Genomic DNA, 17,161 nt, shown 5'->3' with positions numbered 1-17,161 from the left:
GTTGTGGTTCAGGGCGGTTCACGGAGCCGAACCACACAATCCTATAGGCAGCTTCTTTTTTTTGCGGGGATATAGAAGTATTTTTACTAGGGCTTTGCTACACGTATGAAAGGATGATTACATTCTTTACGTAATTGCTGATCTGGTAGCTTTTAAGTCTTCCGTTGGACGCACGGGCCCACCCTAGAATCAGGGGTTGGTTTGATTGGTGTTTTGGAAAATTATAATAGAACAGCAGTTTCTACACACAAATTTCATAGTCATAGGATTTGTTTTGTTATGGAGTCCTTTTACGGTACATTAATTTATTTTGGACCAATCATTTTTTTGACCCGACGACCTAGATTAAGCAATACTACAGCAGAAATTGTGTTCCTGCGACGGGCCGTTTGTGTGGCGAAAAAACTTGTGTCCGGTGTGCTTCTTTTTCCACCTTCGTTTGAGTGAATGAGAGAGGAGATGAGCGGTGAGCTGATCTGGGGTTTGTCCCAACAGTGCAGAGACAAGCGGCCGGGCAGTTCATGTTCAACTTCCTGTGTTGCTTCACAAGGATGTGACCGAGTACTACCTACGTGATAAAGAGTGATTCGGTTGAGTGGTCGTTCCCTCTTATTTGTTTTCAGAATGCTAGTTTGAATTAGTATAAGAGACAAGTATGTTTTGGCCTCTCAAGCTTACAAGAAATAGACATTTCGTCCTTTATCTTTTTTGCGGCTACAATTGGTCCTTCATATTCCAGAACTAAAAACGAGGAAAAAGACTACTAACATGTCGCTGTTTTTTTGCTACCCACTTGCCACATCGGACGAAGCATTATCTTTTTTCATCATTTTCTCTTTCATCCTCACTTCTCATCCACTCGTCCTGACGTCCGGTGCCCTAAGCGTGCCGTCGCTGTAGCCTTCTTCAAGCAGCCGGCAATCCCGGTCACCTATCTCCGACCCTAGCCAGCGAGTCGAAGGCTTTCCCGTGCCGCTCTAGCTCCTAGCACCACCTCTTGCATTCCTTGCACCGCCATCAAAATTACCCGCGCCGCCCTAGCTGCCCATGCGCAGCCACCACGTCCCTGCGTCGCCCCGGCTGCTCGTGCAGCCAGATTCAAGCCGGCATCCCCGACCATCTATCTTCCCTTCCTTCCTCACCGTCCAGACGGGGAATCTTGAGCCAAGGCTGACCCACGTGCTTGAGCTCCAACCTCCCACTCGCCCAACCTCCCACAAGCTTGAGCAGTAGGGCATCCACTAACAACGGTGACCGGATTCCTGGTTGAGAGTTGAGACCATCAAGAAAGTGCTTGCTCACAAATGACTCAACCCACACATGATAAATTTTCAAGTCCTTCTTGTCAACGGGTTTAAAAGTATGATAATAATGTAAATCCATGGACAATTTTTTACTTCACCTGAATAATTTGTCACCTATCTTGAGCCTTGCTTCATATTAGTTACTAGCAGTTCCCTTTAACCTTATTTTTAGGGTATCCAAAGTACCCTAGCAGTAACTTTACACCCAAAGTGCATGTTTAGATGCATAAAGCTGGAGCAGTGACCCAAACAGGCAACACTCCGCAAGCCACCCTTCCAATCTATAACCTCCGTCCCAAATTACTTGTCTTAAATTTGCCACATAGTTGAGACTTGCTACCCTTTGTGAAGCAAACGTGAGAAAAACTATTGATCCACAGAACCAGTCAAACCGTCCGGGTCATCTTATCACATCCGCGCGAAGCAAAAGCTGCAGCAGGCATAACAGGTTGGAACATGGGCGCCAGAGCCGCTCCATCTGTCCTTGATCAGCCACAGTCCCTTTCACGCTGCTATCATGCAATGCTCCAACTGACCACCAGTCGTAGTTGGACAATGCGTTCTTGATGCCACTGCCACCCCACCATATATACTTAGCTTCCTCGTTGTGCACTGCACTAGTCTAGTATACTTACTTTCCATGGCGGCCTCCCACCACCTACTTGTCTTGCTCGTTGTGGCCGCTCGCCGCCAGCGGCAGCAACGGTGCCATCGCAGGGGCGGGCCACGACGGCGATGTGCAGCTGCGGAAGGTAGCCCTGTCACAGGCCATCGAGGTCCTTTCCCGCTACCGCCCGGAGACCACGGATGCCGAGACCCTGAAGCGGGCCGTAGCGGTGGTGAACCGGGAGGCACAGCGGTACTGGAAGCCCATCTTCAATAACGTCAACAAGGTGATGCACAGCGGCGCCGACGACTGCACCAAGGAGGAGGCGTTCGCCGCGGCCAAGGCGCAGCTCAACCGCGAGCTCGGCCAAGGCCCGGATGCCATCAAGATGGACTTCGAGTACGTGTGACCTGCGTGCAGAGATGACACATCGCCACCTCTGTTTTTTTTTGTTTTTTTTTCCTTCGGCCTTAGCGTGCCCTGTCCCTGTCTGTGGTGTTGTTAGTCCTGCTGCTCCCTGTGGCCTGTCACACTTTACTGAGCCTTCGATTTCCTTGTCGACGCCTGTTGTGATTGTGCTTGCCTGTAGCCTAGCCTTCATGTCTTTTCTACCAATTATTCCATGCAACAAACATGAGTGCTAGTTGTGTCCTCCAAGATACTGAACTTCTTCCGTGTTCTGGTCTCTTAGACTTTGCATGCATTGTGTGCTCTGGCTCGGTCATGGAGCCCATGTTTTTCTTCATCTTCGTCCATGTTTGCTATGTAACCAAATCCTATAGTTATGGAACCTTTTTGAGGAAAATGCTATTCTCCTTAAATAAACAAAGAATTGCGCGAGAGTACAAAAAATTTGTGGCTGGGATTTGCGGAAACACAACTCTGGGAGACTAAAAGAGAATTGTGTCTGATTAATCTCTTAATGAGAAATACAACCTGCCGATCCATGTGTTAACTGTTAAGTGACTAGAGGATTTTACAAAAACTGTCAAAACATTAAAATGGGTAAGAAAAATAGGCTCAAAATTTCAGAAATTGATCAGCGAAGGTTAGTTGAATTACTAGTTCTGATTTTAAAAACAGTTTTTTTTTTACTTTTTTTTCAAAAAGGCGACCCTGGTTGGGAAGTTCCCCTAGCCACATAACTGATGGGACCTGCACGCCATTATTTCTTATTAAGCAACTGGCCGGGGCACAATTTGTGTTTTTCTTACCAATTAGTCCTTGAGTTGTGTTTTTTATTTGTCTAAAACCCCCCATTGCGCACACAAACTCAGATTAGCTACTAATAAGCAAAGTTGTTCGCCTCGATGAGGCACACAACTTCCATGTTAACCTCATTTCCAAATGTAACATAAACATTCTTTAGCACAAAGTAATGCTACTACATTGAAGACGCAAATAAAGCTTGGTGACACAGACAATCCTGAATTCCTGATAAACATATCCATGGGGCGTCATTATTCTAAGGAGTCTTGACTCTTGACTAAGAAACCAGCATGCATGCATGCATGCATGTTACGGAACTTCGAAGTGGACCGTGATGGTGTGAGCTCCAAACCTCATCACCAAGGTGGCCTTGTCGCTGGTGCGGACGCTGGCGAGAGCAACCATGAGGAGGACGAGGAACACATCCATGGCGAATCGAACCGATCGGTCGTCCATCTCTCCCATTGAATGAATGGTGGCAATGGATCGACAAACAAGGAAGGTAAGTGTATATGGTGTGGTGGCAGTGGCAACACCGATCGCATTGTACAACTAATAGTTTGGGGCAGTGAAAGGGCGTGGCGGGCGCAAGTAGTGTGACTTATCTGATCTGATGCAGGCGGTGTGGAGAGAGAAGACGTGCAGGATGTCCGGTAACAGGGATGGCACGTGAGTACTACTACCTCCCTCCTGATTTATTGGTCCCTATTGTATTTTGTGCCAAATTTTGACTATAAATTTAACTAACAATTTTTTTGTGCATGTCATCAAAAATTATATCATTGAAAAGTATGTTCAAATACAAATCCAACGATATAATTTTTGTTAAAATGCATTAATATTTTGTTAGTTAACTATTTGTTCAAAATTTGGCACAAACTATAAAAGGGACCAATAAAGCAGGACGAAAGTTGTAGGAACTATGGTGTATCGGTTCATTGATTCCATCCTCTGCAGCAATCGCGTGGAGAGAGAAGACAGGGTGGTTCAGGTGCAACTTTAAGTTTTGCTTCACAAGGATTTGATTGAGCTAGTACTACCTACGTGTTAATGAGTGACCGGTTGACTGGTGGTTTCCCTCTCATTTGCTTTCCAAATCGTAGCATGAATTAGTAATGAGCTACATCCAGTGTTATGCAGAGGCCGGCCACAGGTTATCCCCTTTTCGAAAAGAAAAAAAAACTAGAGGAAGCGCAGTTGGCAGTGCGTTGCCTGTTTCAGTCACTTTTAGAGCCCACATGATTCAATATATTACTTAACTTTATGCATCTAAACATGCATTTTGGCTGTGAAGTTAGCGTTATGCCGGGCAGCCATAAATAAACTATTGTGGAAGTTCCACGTTCTCTCTTTCGGTTGTGTTCTCTGTAAAATCCTTGTACACAGACTTGATTAACATTGGATCTGTTATAAGGTCCCTACATATCTGGAAAACCAAAGTCCCTTTAAAGATTAAGATTTAGTGATTTACATGGTGTGATTCTCAACAAGGACAATTTGGTTAAGTGTAGATGGCAAGGTTGTAAAAAATGTTGTTTTTGTAACCAAGAGGAAACAATTCATCATCTGTTTCTAGCTTGCCCGCTTGCCAAGCTTTTGTGGCGTGCTGTTCATGTGTCTTTTAATGTTCCTTCGCGGACTAGCATATCGAATGTGTTTGTTAACTGGTTCAGAAGGGTGGAGCGCAATGCTACGACGCGATTTGGGTGGGAATTTGTGCACTACATTGAGATATTTGGAACTGTCAATATGATTTTGTGTTTAACAAGACAAAGATTCATTTTTCAGCTTAGCTACAAAGCGTTTGGATGGATCAGTATGTGGTCATTACAAGAGGTTGAAAGATGCCATCTCCAGGGATTGATCAACATGGATGGAGAAAGACCAAGGAGTACTACGTCAAACTTAACGTGGATGCATCCCTAAATGATGACTCTATTACTCGAGGAACGGGCATAATCATAAGATATATTCATGGTCATTTAGACGAAGCGGGAAGTAGTGGCATTCGGTTTATTGATGTTACCGTGACAGCTCAGGCTCGTGGTCTCCTAAATGGATTAATTCTTGCAGGACAAATTGGTTGCAATAGGATCATAACATCATGCAAAAAGGTGGTAACTCCCTTGGGTCGGCTGCGGCGATTTACCAAGAGTGCTCTTTTTTATGTTGCATTTTTTATCATGTTGTTTTTAGTAACTGTTTTAGAGAGGCCAATAGAGCATCTCAGTTCTGTTGAAAATTGGGGACGGCAACTACTTCTGCTTGTATTTTAGTTAAATTCCCTGTGAATTAGTGAACAAATCAGGCATGCATGGTTGCTACTCATGGAAAAGACAGGGACAACGAAGAGAGTAATAAAATAACCACCTCGCTGACTAAGGAAATGCAAACACAATCACGAACGAAGTCGAAGGAAAATAATGGTGGCGCTCTGACAACTGCGATAAGCCCCAGCGCACGGACGGGAGCGCATCATGACTAACAACACCACAGACATCTAGGGCGCGCTAAAGCTGAAACAGAAAGGCAGAGGTGGCGAACTGGCGATGCATGTCACATATACCCGAAGTCGAGCTTGAGGGCGTTGGGACCTTCTTGGCCGAGGTCGCGGTTGAGCTGCACCCTGGCCTGGGCGAACGCGTCCTCCTTGGTGCGGTCGTCGGCGCCGCTCTCCAGCACCCTGCCGACCGCCCTGAAGATGGGCTTCCACCGTTGGGCCTCGAGGTTCACCACCCCCATCGCCCGCTTCAGCGTCTGTTCGTCGGTGGTCTCTGGGCTGTAGCGGGAGAGGACCGTAATGGCCTGCGCCATGGCCTCCTGCCGCAGCTGCAGGTCCTCGTCACCAGCGGCGACTTCGCTGTTGCTGGCGGGGAGGACGAAGTCGACCTTGATGGTGCGACCATCATGCCTGAAGAACGAGCTGGCCTTCTCCTTGTACATCACGCTGGCCTCCCCCTTGAGCACCTTGGCGTCGACGGCGGCTTCTGGGCAGGATGAAGAAGAGGACGCCATGCAGACCTCCTGCTGCGGCCGAGGCTGGTCGTCAACCACGGCGGCGACAGCGCTGTTGCCGCTGAAGGACAAGGCAAGCACGAGGAAGAGGAACAGGAGGTGGAAGGCGGCCATGCCGAATTGAAAGGATCGGTGCATCTCTTCTCCTAAGCAAGGGATGAAGTATATATGGTGGGTGGCAACGGAGAAGAGCTAGCACACCTATCGCATTGCACAACTGAAAGCAGCGTGATGAGTGGCAGAAGAAATCATGTCACTGATCTCATCGATTGACTGGTCACACTCTCATTAGCTTAGTACGATTACTGCACGCCCATGGCATTGCACAACTGAAAGCTGAAGACGTGCAGAGGAAAGCATGCGACTCGAAAGAGAGAGAAGACGTGCAGAACGAGAGTTGAGTATTATCTGTACGTACTAGGTACTAGTAGTTTGCTTTTGCTTCACGAGGATGTTGTCAGAGGACTACGGAGATGATAAAGTGGCCCGACCGGTTGAGTGGTTCCTCTCTCATTTGCTTCCATGATGGTTCATAACAAATACATTACTGACATGGATCTAGTCCTTGTTCATCTGTATTCGTGTATCTTCAGGTTAGATCCTTTCATTCTATGCTGAAGCATGATCGCCCGGCACCGGAGTAGACAGTCCAGCAAGTGCATCCAAGTTACCAAAAAGGGTCAAACTGTTCGAAACTGCTTTGCAGACGATGCATGACTGCACGACACCTGCACGACGGAAGTGCTGGCCCTCTGATACACTTTGATGATATGGATGGACGAACGGATATGCACTGTCCTACACAAATCGTCTCCACACCGTCATGTGTATAGCAGCGCTGCAAACTGTTCTCGTTGTCAGCCACCCCCCTCAATGTTGACAATTGCGCCCGCCGATGCCATGTTGTTGTGATTCGCTTATGCTGCTTGTCTATCCTCAAACCCTAGCCCATCTCTTGTTTCAGCTAGAGATGATACCTCTGCAATCATATCCTTAAAGCGACCCAACACGAGTTCATACATCGTGACGGATGCATCCCCAAGCCTAACCAGCTCCATAGTGTGTAGGTAGAGAGTCGAGTTGCGGTAGGTGAAAGATTTGTTCATGACATGGTCTCTTTTGAAGTGACCAAAATGTCGGGGCAGGATGTCCCTAGCATCTTTTGTCCATCTCTTGAGGATGTGCTGCTCCAACATCTCCTTCACTCCGACATAGTGAATCACCTGAAACATTGGAATCAAGGTATGATTTTTCATGGACAGATGAGGAATGGGCATCCAAAAATACCTTCAAAGCATGGCAACAAAGCATCCCCATGTTGGTGAATTGCCCGCATTCACACTTGAACCACTCGCCATCGTTCGACATGGTCACCTCGTAATCAACCACACTCCATTCTCGTGTTTCTCGACATCGTCGTGTCTTGCAATGTACTTCTTCTCAATTTTCTCGACCTGGTAAGCCCGACCCTCGAAAAGGTTCTCACCAAATTGTTCAAACACTTTCCTGGTGTAAACCTTATTTGTATGTTGTTCAATGGCAATATTTGATCTGATGACTGCTCCGCTCTGTATTTCTCACAGAAGGATCATCATTAGAATTTTTCGACGACGTACACTTCCACAACTATTAGGAAGAGGGCACAAAAAATCTAAAAGAAATTCCTTAGAATCCGTATCCTCTTCTCCTGGTAGCTCTCATCCGACTCGCGGTCGAATTGCAGCCTCATGTACTATCGCACAAACACATGCATCGGGAGTGACGTCCTCGTGAAAGGCACATTCTGCGATGGAACCGAAGAAGCTTCCTACAATGTAGTACAGAAAGGACCCGGAGTGGCCACTTCGTGAAAGGCACATGCTGAGATGAACTGAAGAAGCTTCCTACTATGTTGTACACCTTGTTGAGATTCGCGTTATTTCCTCTTAAGTTGCTTCACTGGATCTTTTGTGTAGACATCTATGTGCTTGTGCGATGAATAGTGAACCTTTTCACCACATGTCAGCAATGAACCATCCATTGTCAGACCCTCTCAGAAGCCTAATCATCGCAGGGCATTTGCACCGACAGGACCGGCTGTTTTGCTGCTCAGGCTTCCCCTGTAAAAAAAAGGTAATTTACAAGCTGCAGTTAAGACAGTTGCATAGCCAATGGTCAAGCGGATTAAAATAAAATGTAAGTGCTTGCGATTGTTGTGTCATATGTACTGACGAAGCATCCACATACAATTTCCTACATACACTTTATCCATTCGACATTCAGACGGCTCTTGCCATATCTTATACAAAATTTGAGCTCCCATAAATAATTAAAGGTTGCAGAAATCGTACACTTTCCTGAGAGTCAAAACTCATTCCAATTTCTGGCGTGACCACACTGTCTGATGATTTATCACCGTACCTCCTGATTGTTTCTTCCAATGGAGTAACCCCCCTGGGGCATGGTTTTCTGTCAGCAGGTGCACGGCCAACTCTCAACCTGCAATAGAAAAATATCTCAAGTTTTGCACACGATATCTCAATTTATAGCAACGCCTTTTGTTTATCATGGTAAAACCCCATTTTACTGATCAGTGACACAACCCACCATGCTTTGTGAGACAAACGGATCAGTTGTGAGACAAACAGATCAGCATTGCATTTGGTACGAAGGGATTACATGGTAGGGCATCCAAGGCATCCAATTTGGTATCATAATTTTCATATCACAATTCTAGCAGGGCACCCAATTCCTTGATATCTATCCCATCTCTCTCTCTCTCTCTCTCTCTCTCTCTCTCTCTCTCTCTCTCTCTCTCTCTCCAGTCAGAACCACATCCCCACTCTCATCTCACACAATAAATTGAACCTTTTATTCTGTCTTGGCTAAATTAAATCATTCATATTTTCGAAGCCATATGTTAGTTTTTTTAATAATTTATATATCGGAACTTTTGGAACGAATATCTTTAGAACTAGGCCAATCTTGGATATATTTAGAACATGTTTAAATTTAAACGCTTCACATTTTCTTATGTGAAACAAATATTTTTCACTAGAAAAATATATAGTACAGCATGAAATGAGCTAAACTAGCAATGAGAGATGAAAGGATGAACTTGCTAACTTTTTAGAACACTTGGATAGTTGGTGCACCGCCAAATCTAGATAAATCTTGGGAAAATTGGAGCTTGGAGGTCAAGTTTGGAGGAAGAACAGAGGAGAAGAATGGATTGTGTCGCTCGGGCAAGAAAGAGGAGAAAACATAAGTGTGGCTCGGGGACCTCATTTCATGTTTGTTTTGTGAACTCAAGTGGCATCATGCTCACAGGGATTTCATCGAACACCTTTTGTGCATACGAAGGGAAAACAAACTAGCACACACACCTCCCACCTTCTATGATGGAAAAACAGAGGACAGGGCGAGCAGGGGCGAGATATATAAAGGCAAATTTTTAGTCCCGGTTGGGGTCTAAAAGAGGGACTTAAAAGAGACCTCTAGTCCCGGTTGGAGACACCAACCGGGACTAAAGGTTATCGACCCCTTTAGTCCCGATTGGTGTCTGGAACCGAGACTAAAGGTCCCATTCGAACCGGAACTAATGTCTGCCGAGCCCCGGCCAGCGTCTTAGCCGCTCATCGCGTTGTCGTGGCCGCGAAGTACGCCGTCGCCACATCATTGAATCAATCGCACCACCGCCAAAGCGTCGCGGTGGATATTGAAATAGGCCATCGCGGCATTGCAACATCATCAAAGTAGTCTAGCCACCATGTTACTGTCGCCGTCGTGTGGAGCATGCCACGACGGGTGTTGACGACCTCGGCCATGCAACGAGGAATTCTTAAATGGCCGTGACTACGCTTCGACGACATCGATGACTGAGTAATTGCGACGACCACCACGACGGGCGTGCTTCAATGGCCGTGACAATGCTTCCATGACCATGATGACTTGGACAGCGACGACAATGCTTGAACAGCTAGGGCGACGAGCCATAACATGACGGCGCTAGCGACCGAGCCCTTGCAATGAGGCATGCTTCAATGGTCATGGCGATATTTTGACAACCACAAAGACGTCGATGACTGCGAAGGTGCTTCGACGACCATGACGACGGGTGTGCTTCAATGCCGTGGCAATGCTTCCATGGCCACGACGATAGTTGTGCTGCAATGGTCGTGCCAATGCTTCCAACAGAACGATACTTCGACGGCCACGACAACGCTTCAACAACTAGGGCGACAAAGCATGCTATGACGGTGTTGATGACCATGTCCATGCAAAATGTTTGTGGCGATGCTTCGACGACTGCGATGATGTTGATGAGTGTGGAAATGCTTCGACGACCACGACAATAAGGCGTGCCATGACGGCGCCCACGACTGTAGCCATGCAACGAGGCATGCTTCTATGAGCTTTGTGGAGCATCACCGGTGTTCTTATGGAGCGTCTTTGGGCCGTCGGAGCATCACCGATGATGCGATGGAGCATCGTTGGGGCCGTCGGAACATCCTCGTTGCTGCAAATGGAGCATCTGCGGTCTGCCGGAGAATCGCTTGTACTGCAACAAAGCATCGCCGGGGTTGTGTTGGAGCATTGCCGGGCCAGCGGGGTATCACGGGTGCTTCAGGGATGGTTGCATCAAAATTTGTTTCAACCCGGCGCTGCAGCTGTGGTCGAGCATGGCGAGCTCGTCGCTGTTTTCATGTGAGATGACCAGTGACGGGGCTGCAGTGACCTGGAAAAAAAGATGTTGTGCATATATCCGATGGCTGGCTGGTGTCGCTGCTGCGGGAGAGAGATAGGTATATTTGGGATGGAAGTGATGGTCCAGAGATCAAGCGACCCAAATCAACGGTTGGCAGGGCTGTTTAAAAATCCCCGTCATCAGCCGGTTTACGGGTAGCACTGGCCTATTTCTATTTGTTTATCCTCACAATGAGCTAACGAGTGAACCCATTGGGCAAATTTTCAAGCTCCGCCTTTGGACTAAGCTGGCATAGCATCTTGAGATTTACGAAGTCATCATAGGCACCACATAGTCAACGAGAATATTTTTTCTCATTGAAGGCACATTGCCGAAAATCCTGAAATAAATTCAGAAAAACGTAAGCACCGGGACTTGAACCCTGATGGGTTGGAGATACCACTGCCACCACATGCACTGCCTTGGAGCACGTTGCGCCCAGAAACAAGGCATGGTCGCCTATGCTCCTGGCCTCCACCCGCTTCGTGAACTTTTTCATCCCCCAGTCGGCTTCAACTAGTTCAAATACCGTGAAAAATGGCCTGCGGGTGCACCATACCATAAATTCCGTGGTCACCATCAGCAGCTTGCCAGGTAGGGTAATGATGTACCTGCTGTACTCAGGCCCGTATGGCAAGCATGTGCAGAGTGTGCAATTGCACAGGGCCCCTAAAAGTTTGGGGGCCCCAAAATTATCTTAAATATAATTTAATAGTACAAATCAGAAAATAATCAAGGAATGGATTCATTTGAATGACAGTTAATCGTATTAATCAATGCTCATTTAGATTATAATTTTTCTTGTTGCAGCATATGCAGAACTACCGCTGCCTCCATTATCCTTGAAGCAATTTGCTGCACAAATAAAGAAATTCGAGGGTAGCAATGGATTCATATATGCTCCGCTCTCATCCATTATTTTTTTTCTTCTCATCATATATTGCCCTAGCATCATTAGAGAATATTCTAAATAAGTAGTAATATATAGAGTTCATAATTAGTAGAGTTCATAATTAGTATTTCTATATATTTTTAGTGGGAACTAGTATTTCTATTTAATAGGCCTAATTTTATATATCGCACCGGCCCCCTGAATTTTCAGGTACGGGCCTGGCTGTACTCATGAAAACGTCTCTCCGGATAGGGATTTGGTATTGTGGCCCACACGACAATCTTTAGAAACAGTGTGCCACGTTTGCTCACGCTGATGTCGATTTTGATAAGCCTGCCGATATACCTTGTGAGGCCACAGAGCTCGCCGCCGTAGAAAACGATATCCATGAACTTCTGGTCCCGAAACAATTGTTGTGTCGACCACCCATGAAGGTGGCTTAGCCTGCAGACTGCGACATCATCCGTGCTCGTGATGGCGGCAAGGATACAACCATTTGAAGTGGGCGAAGATGAGAAGATGACCTTCCTCGTGGCTTCCGCGCAGCGTTGTATGCGGACCTTCCTCCTTTGCTTCGTGGAGAGCGCCACCTTCATGCCAGAGAAGAGATTCATTATCCTGACCTCATCGTCGTACCAGGCGGCCCAGCCGCCGTCGTGACAGCCGACGAGCGACCTGCCGACGAAATCACTCGGGCCCGGGAGTGGAACGTGCGGCAGGACCGTGCCGTCTTCACGGCAGTAGCAGCGCATGCATTTCGTCTTGTCATAGCCGCTTGGATCGAGGAGCACCACGGAAAAACGACCCGCCGCGGGTGGGTCGAGGCGACGGCGGCGGCGAAGCGGACCCGGTCCAGCGGGGTGTTAATCCTGGGCTCCTGGCATATACCTGGCCGAGGAGATCTTCGTGGAGGTTGGACCATAGATCTGTTGTCGCCGAGCGCCTCTTGACGCGGCCGTCACCTGCGGCCGTGTGCGGCGGCATGTTCCTGATCACGAGTTAGCCTGGGCTGAGCAATCTTTTGGGCTGCTCCGAGCCGACGGAAAAGGAGGCCGACCCGAGTTGTAAAAGGGGGCCCCAATCGTAAACGAGCAGAACTGTTTTTGGCCAGGTGCAGCTTTGAGGACCGACAAAATCTCAAAAAAAAAAAAAAAACTTCGAGGACCCCCAACGTGCCTCGCTTGACAAATGATCCATCACACATATTTGTTTTCCTTTTTTATCTTCTCGACCTTTAGTTTTTTTTTTTGAACATCAGTACAGACACAAGCGCTCATATACACGCGCACACACTCACCCCTATGAACGCACGCACGCACACCCTACCCCTATGAGCACCTCCGAGAGACTGAGCCGGCATATCATCTTGAAAGTTACGAAGTCACCATAGGCGCCTCGTCGTCGACGAAAACGTCTCCTCCCACTGAAAGCGCATCGCCGGAAATCCTGAAATAAATTCAGGAATAATGCGAGCACTAGGTGTACTCCCTCTATTAAAATATGAGCATAAGACGGTTATTTTTTGAGGGTGAATATAAGACGGTTTTTGACACTGATATTTTTAAAAGGCATCTTTTATGCTTTGATAGAGATGGAGTATTTTCTCTGTGTATAAAGGGTGTGTCTAGAACTTAGCCGAAGTCTCAGTCGGGTGACATCAATCCGTTTTTTTCTTTTTGCTACAAGCAGTATGACTAGATGCTACAAAGGGCGACGAAAAATGTTGCGATGGTATTGCAAGCAACAACAAGAAATGCTACAACCATTTAACTGAAGATGCTACAACCGTCAATGAAGGATATTGCAACCGGTGAGATGGCGTGCTAACAACCAACGATGGATGACATGCTTTGACCGGCAAGACGAATGTTGCAACCGGTAGGAAAAAATGTTACAAAGAGATTGCAAAAATGCTGCATGATCGAGTGAGACTTTTAAATCTCAGTCGACTGCGGTTTAGCTGGCCCGATTTATAAACTGTTTTGTTTAGCAAACTAATATTATATGTAATTTCAAAGCTCTACTCCTGAAGTTCAAAAGGAGATTATGCTTCCTGCAAGTTAACAATTTCATATGTTACATTTAGTGAAAAAATATAAAATATTATTACATGTAGGGCTTCTTTATAAGTAATAATGTTGTGTCCAGTTGCATGTTTCTGTTTGTGCTAATTGAACATGCCCAAATATATATCTCCTGACGACCACGAGCATACCAGATGTATCACATTACATCAAGATACCTAGGATGTAATTAAATATCTGTTTTAGAATATAAGGTGTATTGATTTCCATGCAAGTCAACCATTTGAATGTTTGATCAAGACTATGGAGTAAAATATCAACATCTGCACTAACTAATAAATAAAATTTGAAACTATTTTTCATGATGGATCAAATGATTCAAATTTAGTATTGTTGGTATTGATGCAATTTTTCCAAAAAGTTGGTCGAACATGAACTCGTTTGACTTTTGAAAAAACAAATACAACTTATATAAAGGAACAAAGAGTGTGCTTAGGAAACCTAATCAATTCCTACACTTCATGCATTTATAGAGATCTACGCCTGGCTCGCGATGATTGGTGACAAAATTTTACAAGCCACACAAGTTTCTATATTTTTAGGACGCTATAATACACACCTGACATCCCCGTCGATGGTGGCTAGAGAAAATGATCATTCTCCCAGCGTGGGGGAACGAAGGAACACTTCCATTTTCTCAGAGATATGATTTAATTGCATATAAGTACCACAACTAGGCCTAGGGTAACAAATTGGTATCGTTTAGTTTTTTCTTTGCATATGAATACCAACTCTGGGGCAAGCCACAACAAATCGTGTTGATTCATGTTTAAGCCGTTGTTGACAGGGAAACTGGCCAGCGGGGCCCACTTGTCAGGTGCCGACAAGGTGCAGGATGCTCATTAGGACGTGTTCATAGCATATAAGTACCACGTTTGTGGCTTGGGTAATGAATTGGTATTAGTTCTTGTTTTTTTCAGGATCAGTACCAAGTTTTGGGCAGACAGCAACAAATCACACTGCACACGTTTAAACTGGTTTTGAAAGCCGAACTGACAAGTGGGTGTTAAGAAACGTAGCATGCAATTTTAAAAAAAAATCTACGCTCACACAAGATCTATCTAGAAGATGCATAGCAGCGAAAGCGGAAGCATTTGACAACGCGGTTGATGTAGTCGAACTTCTTGTCATTCTGACAGATCAAGCACCGAACTTACGACACCACACATTCAGCTCGATGACGTTCCTCGAACTCTTGATTCAGTAGAGTGTCGAGGAAGTAGATGAGTTCCGTCAGCACGACGGCGTGGTGACGGTGATGAAGGCATCGTCGTGTAACTATTGTCGACCCACTCGTGCTGCTTCAGGGGAAACCCTACGATCTGGTTTTCCATATCAGATGATGACAGTACTACGGTGTCGTTTCTCTCTTGGAAGCATCATTTGTGGAGCAGCGCTGGAAGACGGAGGCAAGAGGTGGAGCGGCTTCGTCTTGCACGGAAGTTCGCTGGAGCTGTCAAGTCATGCCTGGCCGACAGGTGCTACGCTGAGTCATGCCTGGTTGGTAGGTGCTACGCACGATAGATCTTCCAGAGTCTTCACGTCTGGGTAGATGAGCGCAGGGCGATGGCGCTGTTAGGCGCCATGGTGGCGTCGACGGATGTCCGGACTGGCAAGGATGATGCGAATATCTCTCCTGGAGATGGGTCAGTGGTCCGACGAGGATGAAGGCTACCAAAACGTGTGCATGTGGTGTGCACTTTAGGTAGGCTGCACCGGCTATTGGTCCTGATACGTTATATGGATGGATCGGCGATGACACTTGTTTTAGATACAGGAAATGAGAGCACTTCACATTATCGATTTTGTAGGTGTAAGTGGTGGCTTCGGATGGATGGATATATGTTCTTGTCACACCTTTGTGAAATAATTAATGAAGATGATTGCATGCATTGGTTGATGCAGAGGCCGGTGGTTTAACCTCCTTTTCAAAAAAAACCTGGCTGACTAAGAAATGCAAACACAGTTAGGAACGAAGTCGAAGGAAAACAATGGTGGAGCTCCAACAACTGCGACAGGCCGCAGCGCACGGACGGAAGCGCACCATGACTAACAAACAGCACCACAGACATATAGATATAGGGCTCGCTAAGGCCGAAAGAGAAATTAAGGCAGAGGTGGCGAACTCGGGATGCATGTCACAGATAGCGGAAGTCGAGCTTGAGGGCGTTGGGACCTTCTTGGCCGAGCTCGCGGTTGAGCTGCACCTTGGCCGCGGGGAACGCCTCCTCCTTGGTGCGGTCATCGGCGCCGCTCTCAAGCACCCTGTCGATAGCCCTGAAGATGGGCTTCCACCGCTGGGCCTCGAGGTTCACCACCCCCATCGCCCGCTTGAGCGTCTCGGCGTCGGTGGTCTCTGGGCTGTGGCAGGAGAGCACGGTAACGGCCTGCGCCATGGCCTCCTGCATCAGCTGCAGGTCCTCGTCCCCAACGGCCACTTCGCTGTTGCTGGCGGGGAGGACGAAGTCGACCTGGATGTTGCGACCATCATGTCTGAAGAACACGCGGCCTTCTCCTTGTACATCAAGCTGGCCTCCTCCTTGAGCGCCTTGGCGTCGGCGGCGGCTTCCGGGCACGAGGAAGAAGAGGGCGCCATGCAGACCTCCTGCTGCGACAACGGCTGGTCGTCAACCGTGGCGGCGACAGCGCTGTTTCAGCTGAAGGCCAAGGCAAGCACGAGGAAGAGGAGGTGGAAGGCGGCCATGGCGAATCGAGAGGATTGGGTGCATCTCTTCTCCTGAGCAAACGGATGAAGTATATATAGTGGCAACGGAAGATGTAGCACACCAATTGCATTGCACAACTGAAAGCAGCATGGTTGAATGGGAATAGAAAGCATGTGACTGATCTAATCTGGCGCTCATGCTCAAACTTGCTGCAGCAGGCGCGTGGCGAGATAAGACATGGAGGATTGTACCGCTGAGTACAAGTTGGTTATTTCCAATTCAAGCAACTTGCAGCTGTTGCTTCACAATGATGGATGTGAAAGGACTGCGTACATGATAAAGTGACCCGGCTTCTGCTTGTAACGGTGGACCAACGGAGAGTGCAGCTCGGGTAGGGCCGCGACGAGTGTCGGAGGGTGGATCAGGGCCAGCGCTGGACCGACGGAGGAGGTAGCTCGGGCTGGGCGGCATCGTCAGTGGCCGCAACCAGTATACTTCCAACTTTGTTGAGGGTCAAACTATCTCAAAGTTTGATCGAGCATGTGCAGAAATATATCAATGTTTGTGAAACCTAATAGGTATATGATAAAAATATAATTTATCAGAATCTAATGCTACTAATTTCATGGCATACATGTCGGTATATTATTGTATAATA

General features: G+C 47.0%; 1 protein-coding gene and 3 pseudogenes across 1 annotated transcript; 1 reads left to right on the top strand and 3 right to left on the bottom strand.

Annotated features, from left to right (window-relative positions):
• The first annotated feature begins 1,944 nt into the window (after positions 1–1,944).
• On the top strand, positions 1,945–2,473 carry LOC123066942 (uncharacterized; annotated as a pseudogene).
• Positions 2,474–5,475: 3,002 nt separating this feature from the next.
• LOC123066941 (uncharacterized) lies at positions 5,476–6,334 on the bottom strand. Its single transcript, XM_044489918.1, has one exon. The coding sequence runs from the start codon at positions 6,271–6,273 to the stop codon at positions 5,677–5,679; it is 597 nt and encodes a 198-aa protein (XP_044345853.1). The 5' UTR covers positions 6,274–6,334; the 3' UTR covers positions 5,476–5,676.
• A 718-nt stretch (positions 6,335–7,052) lies between these two features.
• LOC123068073 (uncharacterized) lies at positions 7,053–12,505 on the bottom strand (annotated as a pseudogene).
• Positions 12,506–15,781: 3,276 nt separating this feature from the next.
• On the bottom strand, positions 15,782–16,553 carry LOC123066940 (uncharacterized; annotated as a pseudogene).
• Positions 16,554–17,161: the final 608 nt, after the last annotated feature.

This window comes from Triticum aestivum, chromosome 3B, assembly GCF_018294505.1.
Source record: "Triticum aestivum cultivar Chinese Spring chromosome 3B, IWGSC CS RefSeq v2.1, whole genome shotgun sequence".
Taxonomy (NCBI): Eukaryota; Viridiplantae; Streptophyta; class Magnoliopsida; order Poales; family Poaceae; genus Triticum; species Triticum aestivum.
This window is presented reverse-complemented; position numbering and strand designations above follow the sequence as displayed.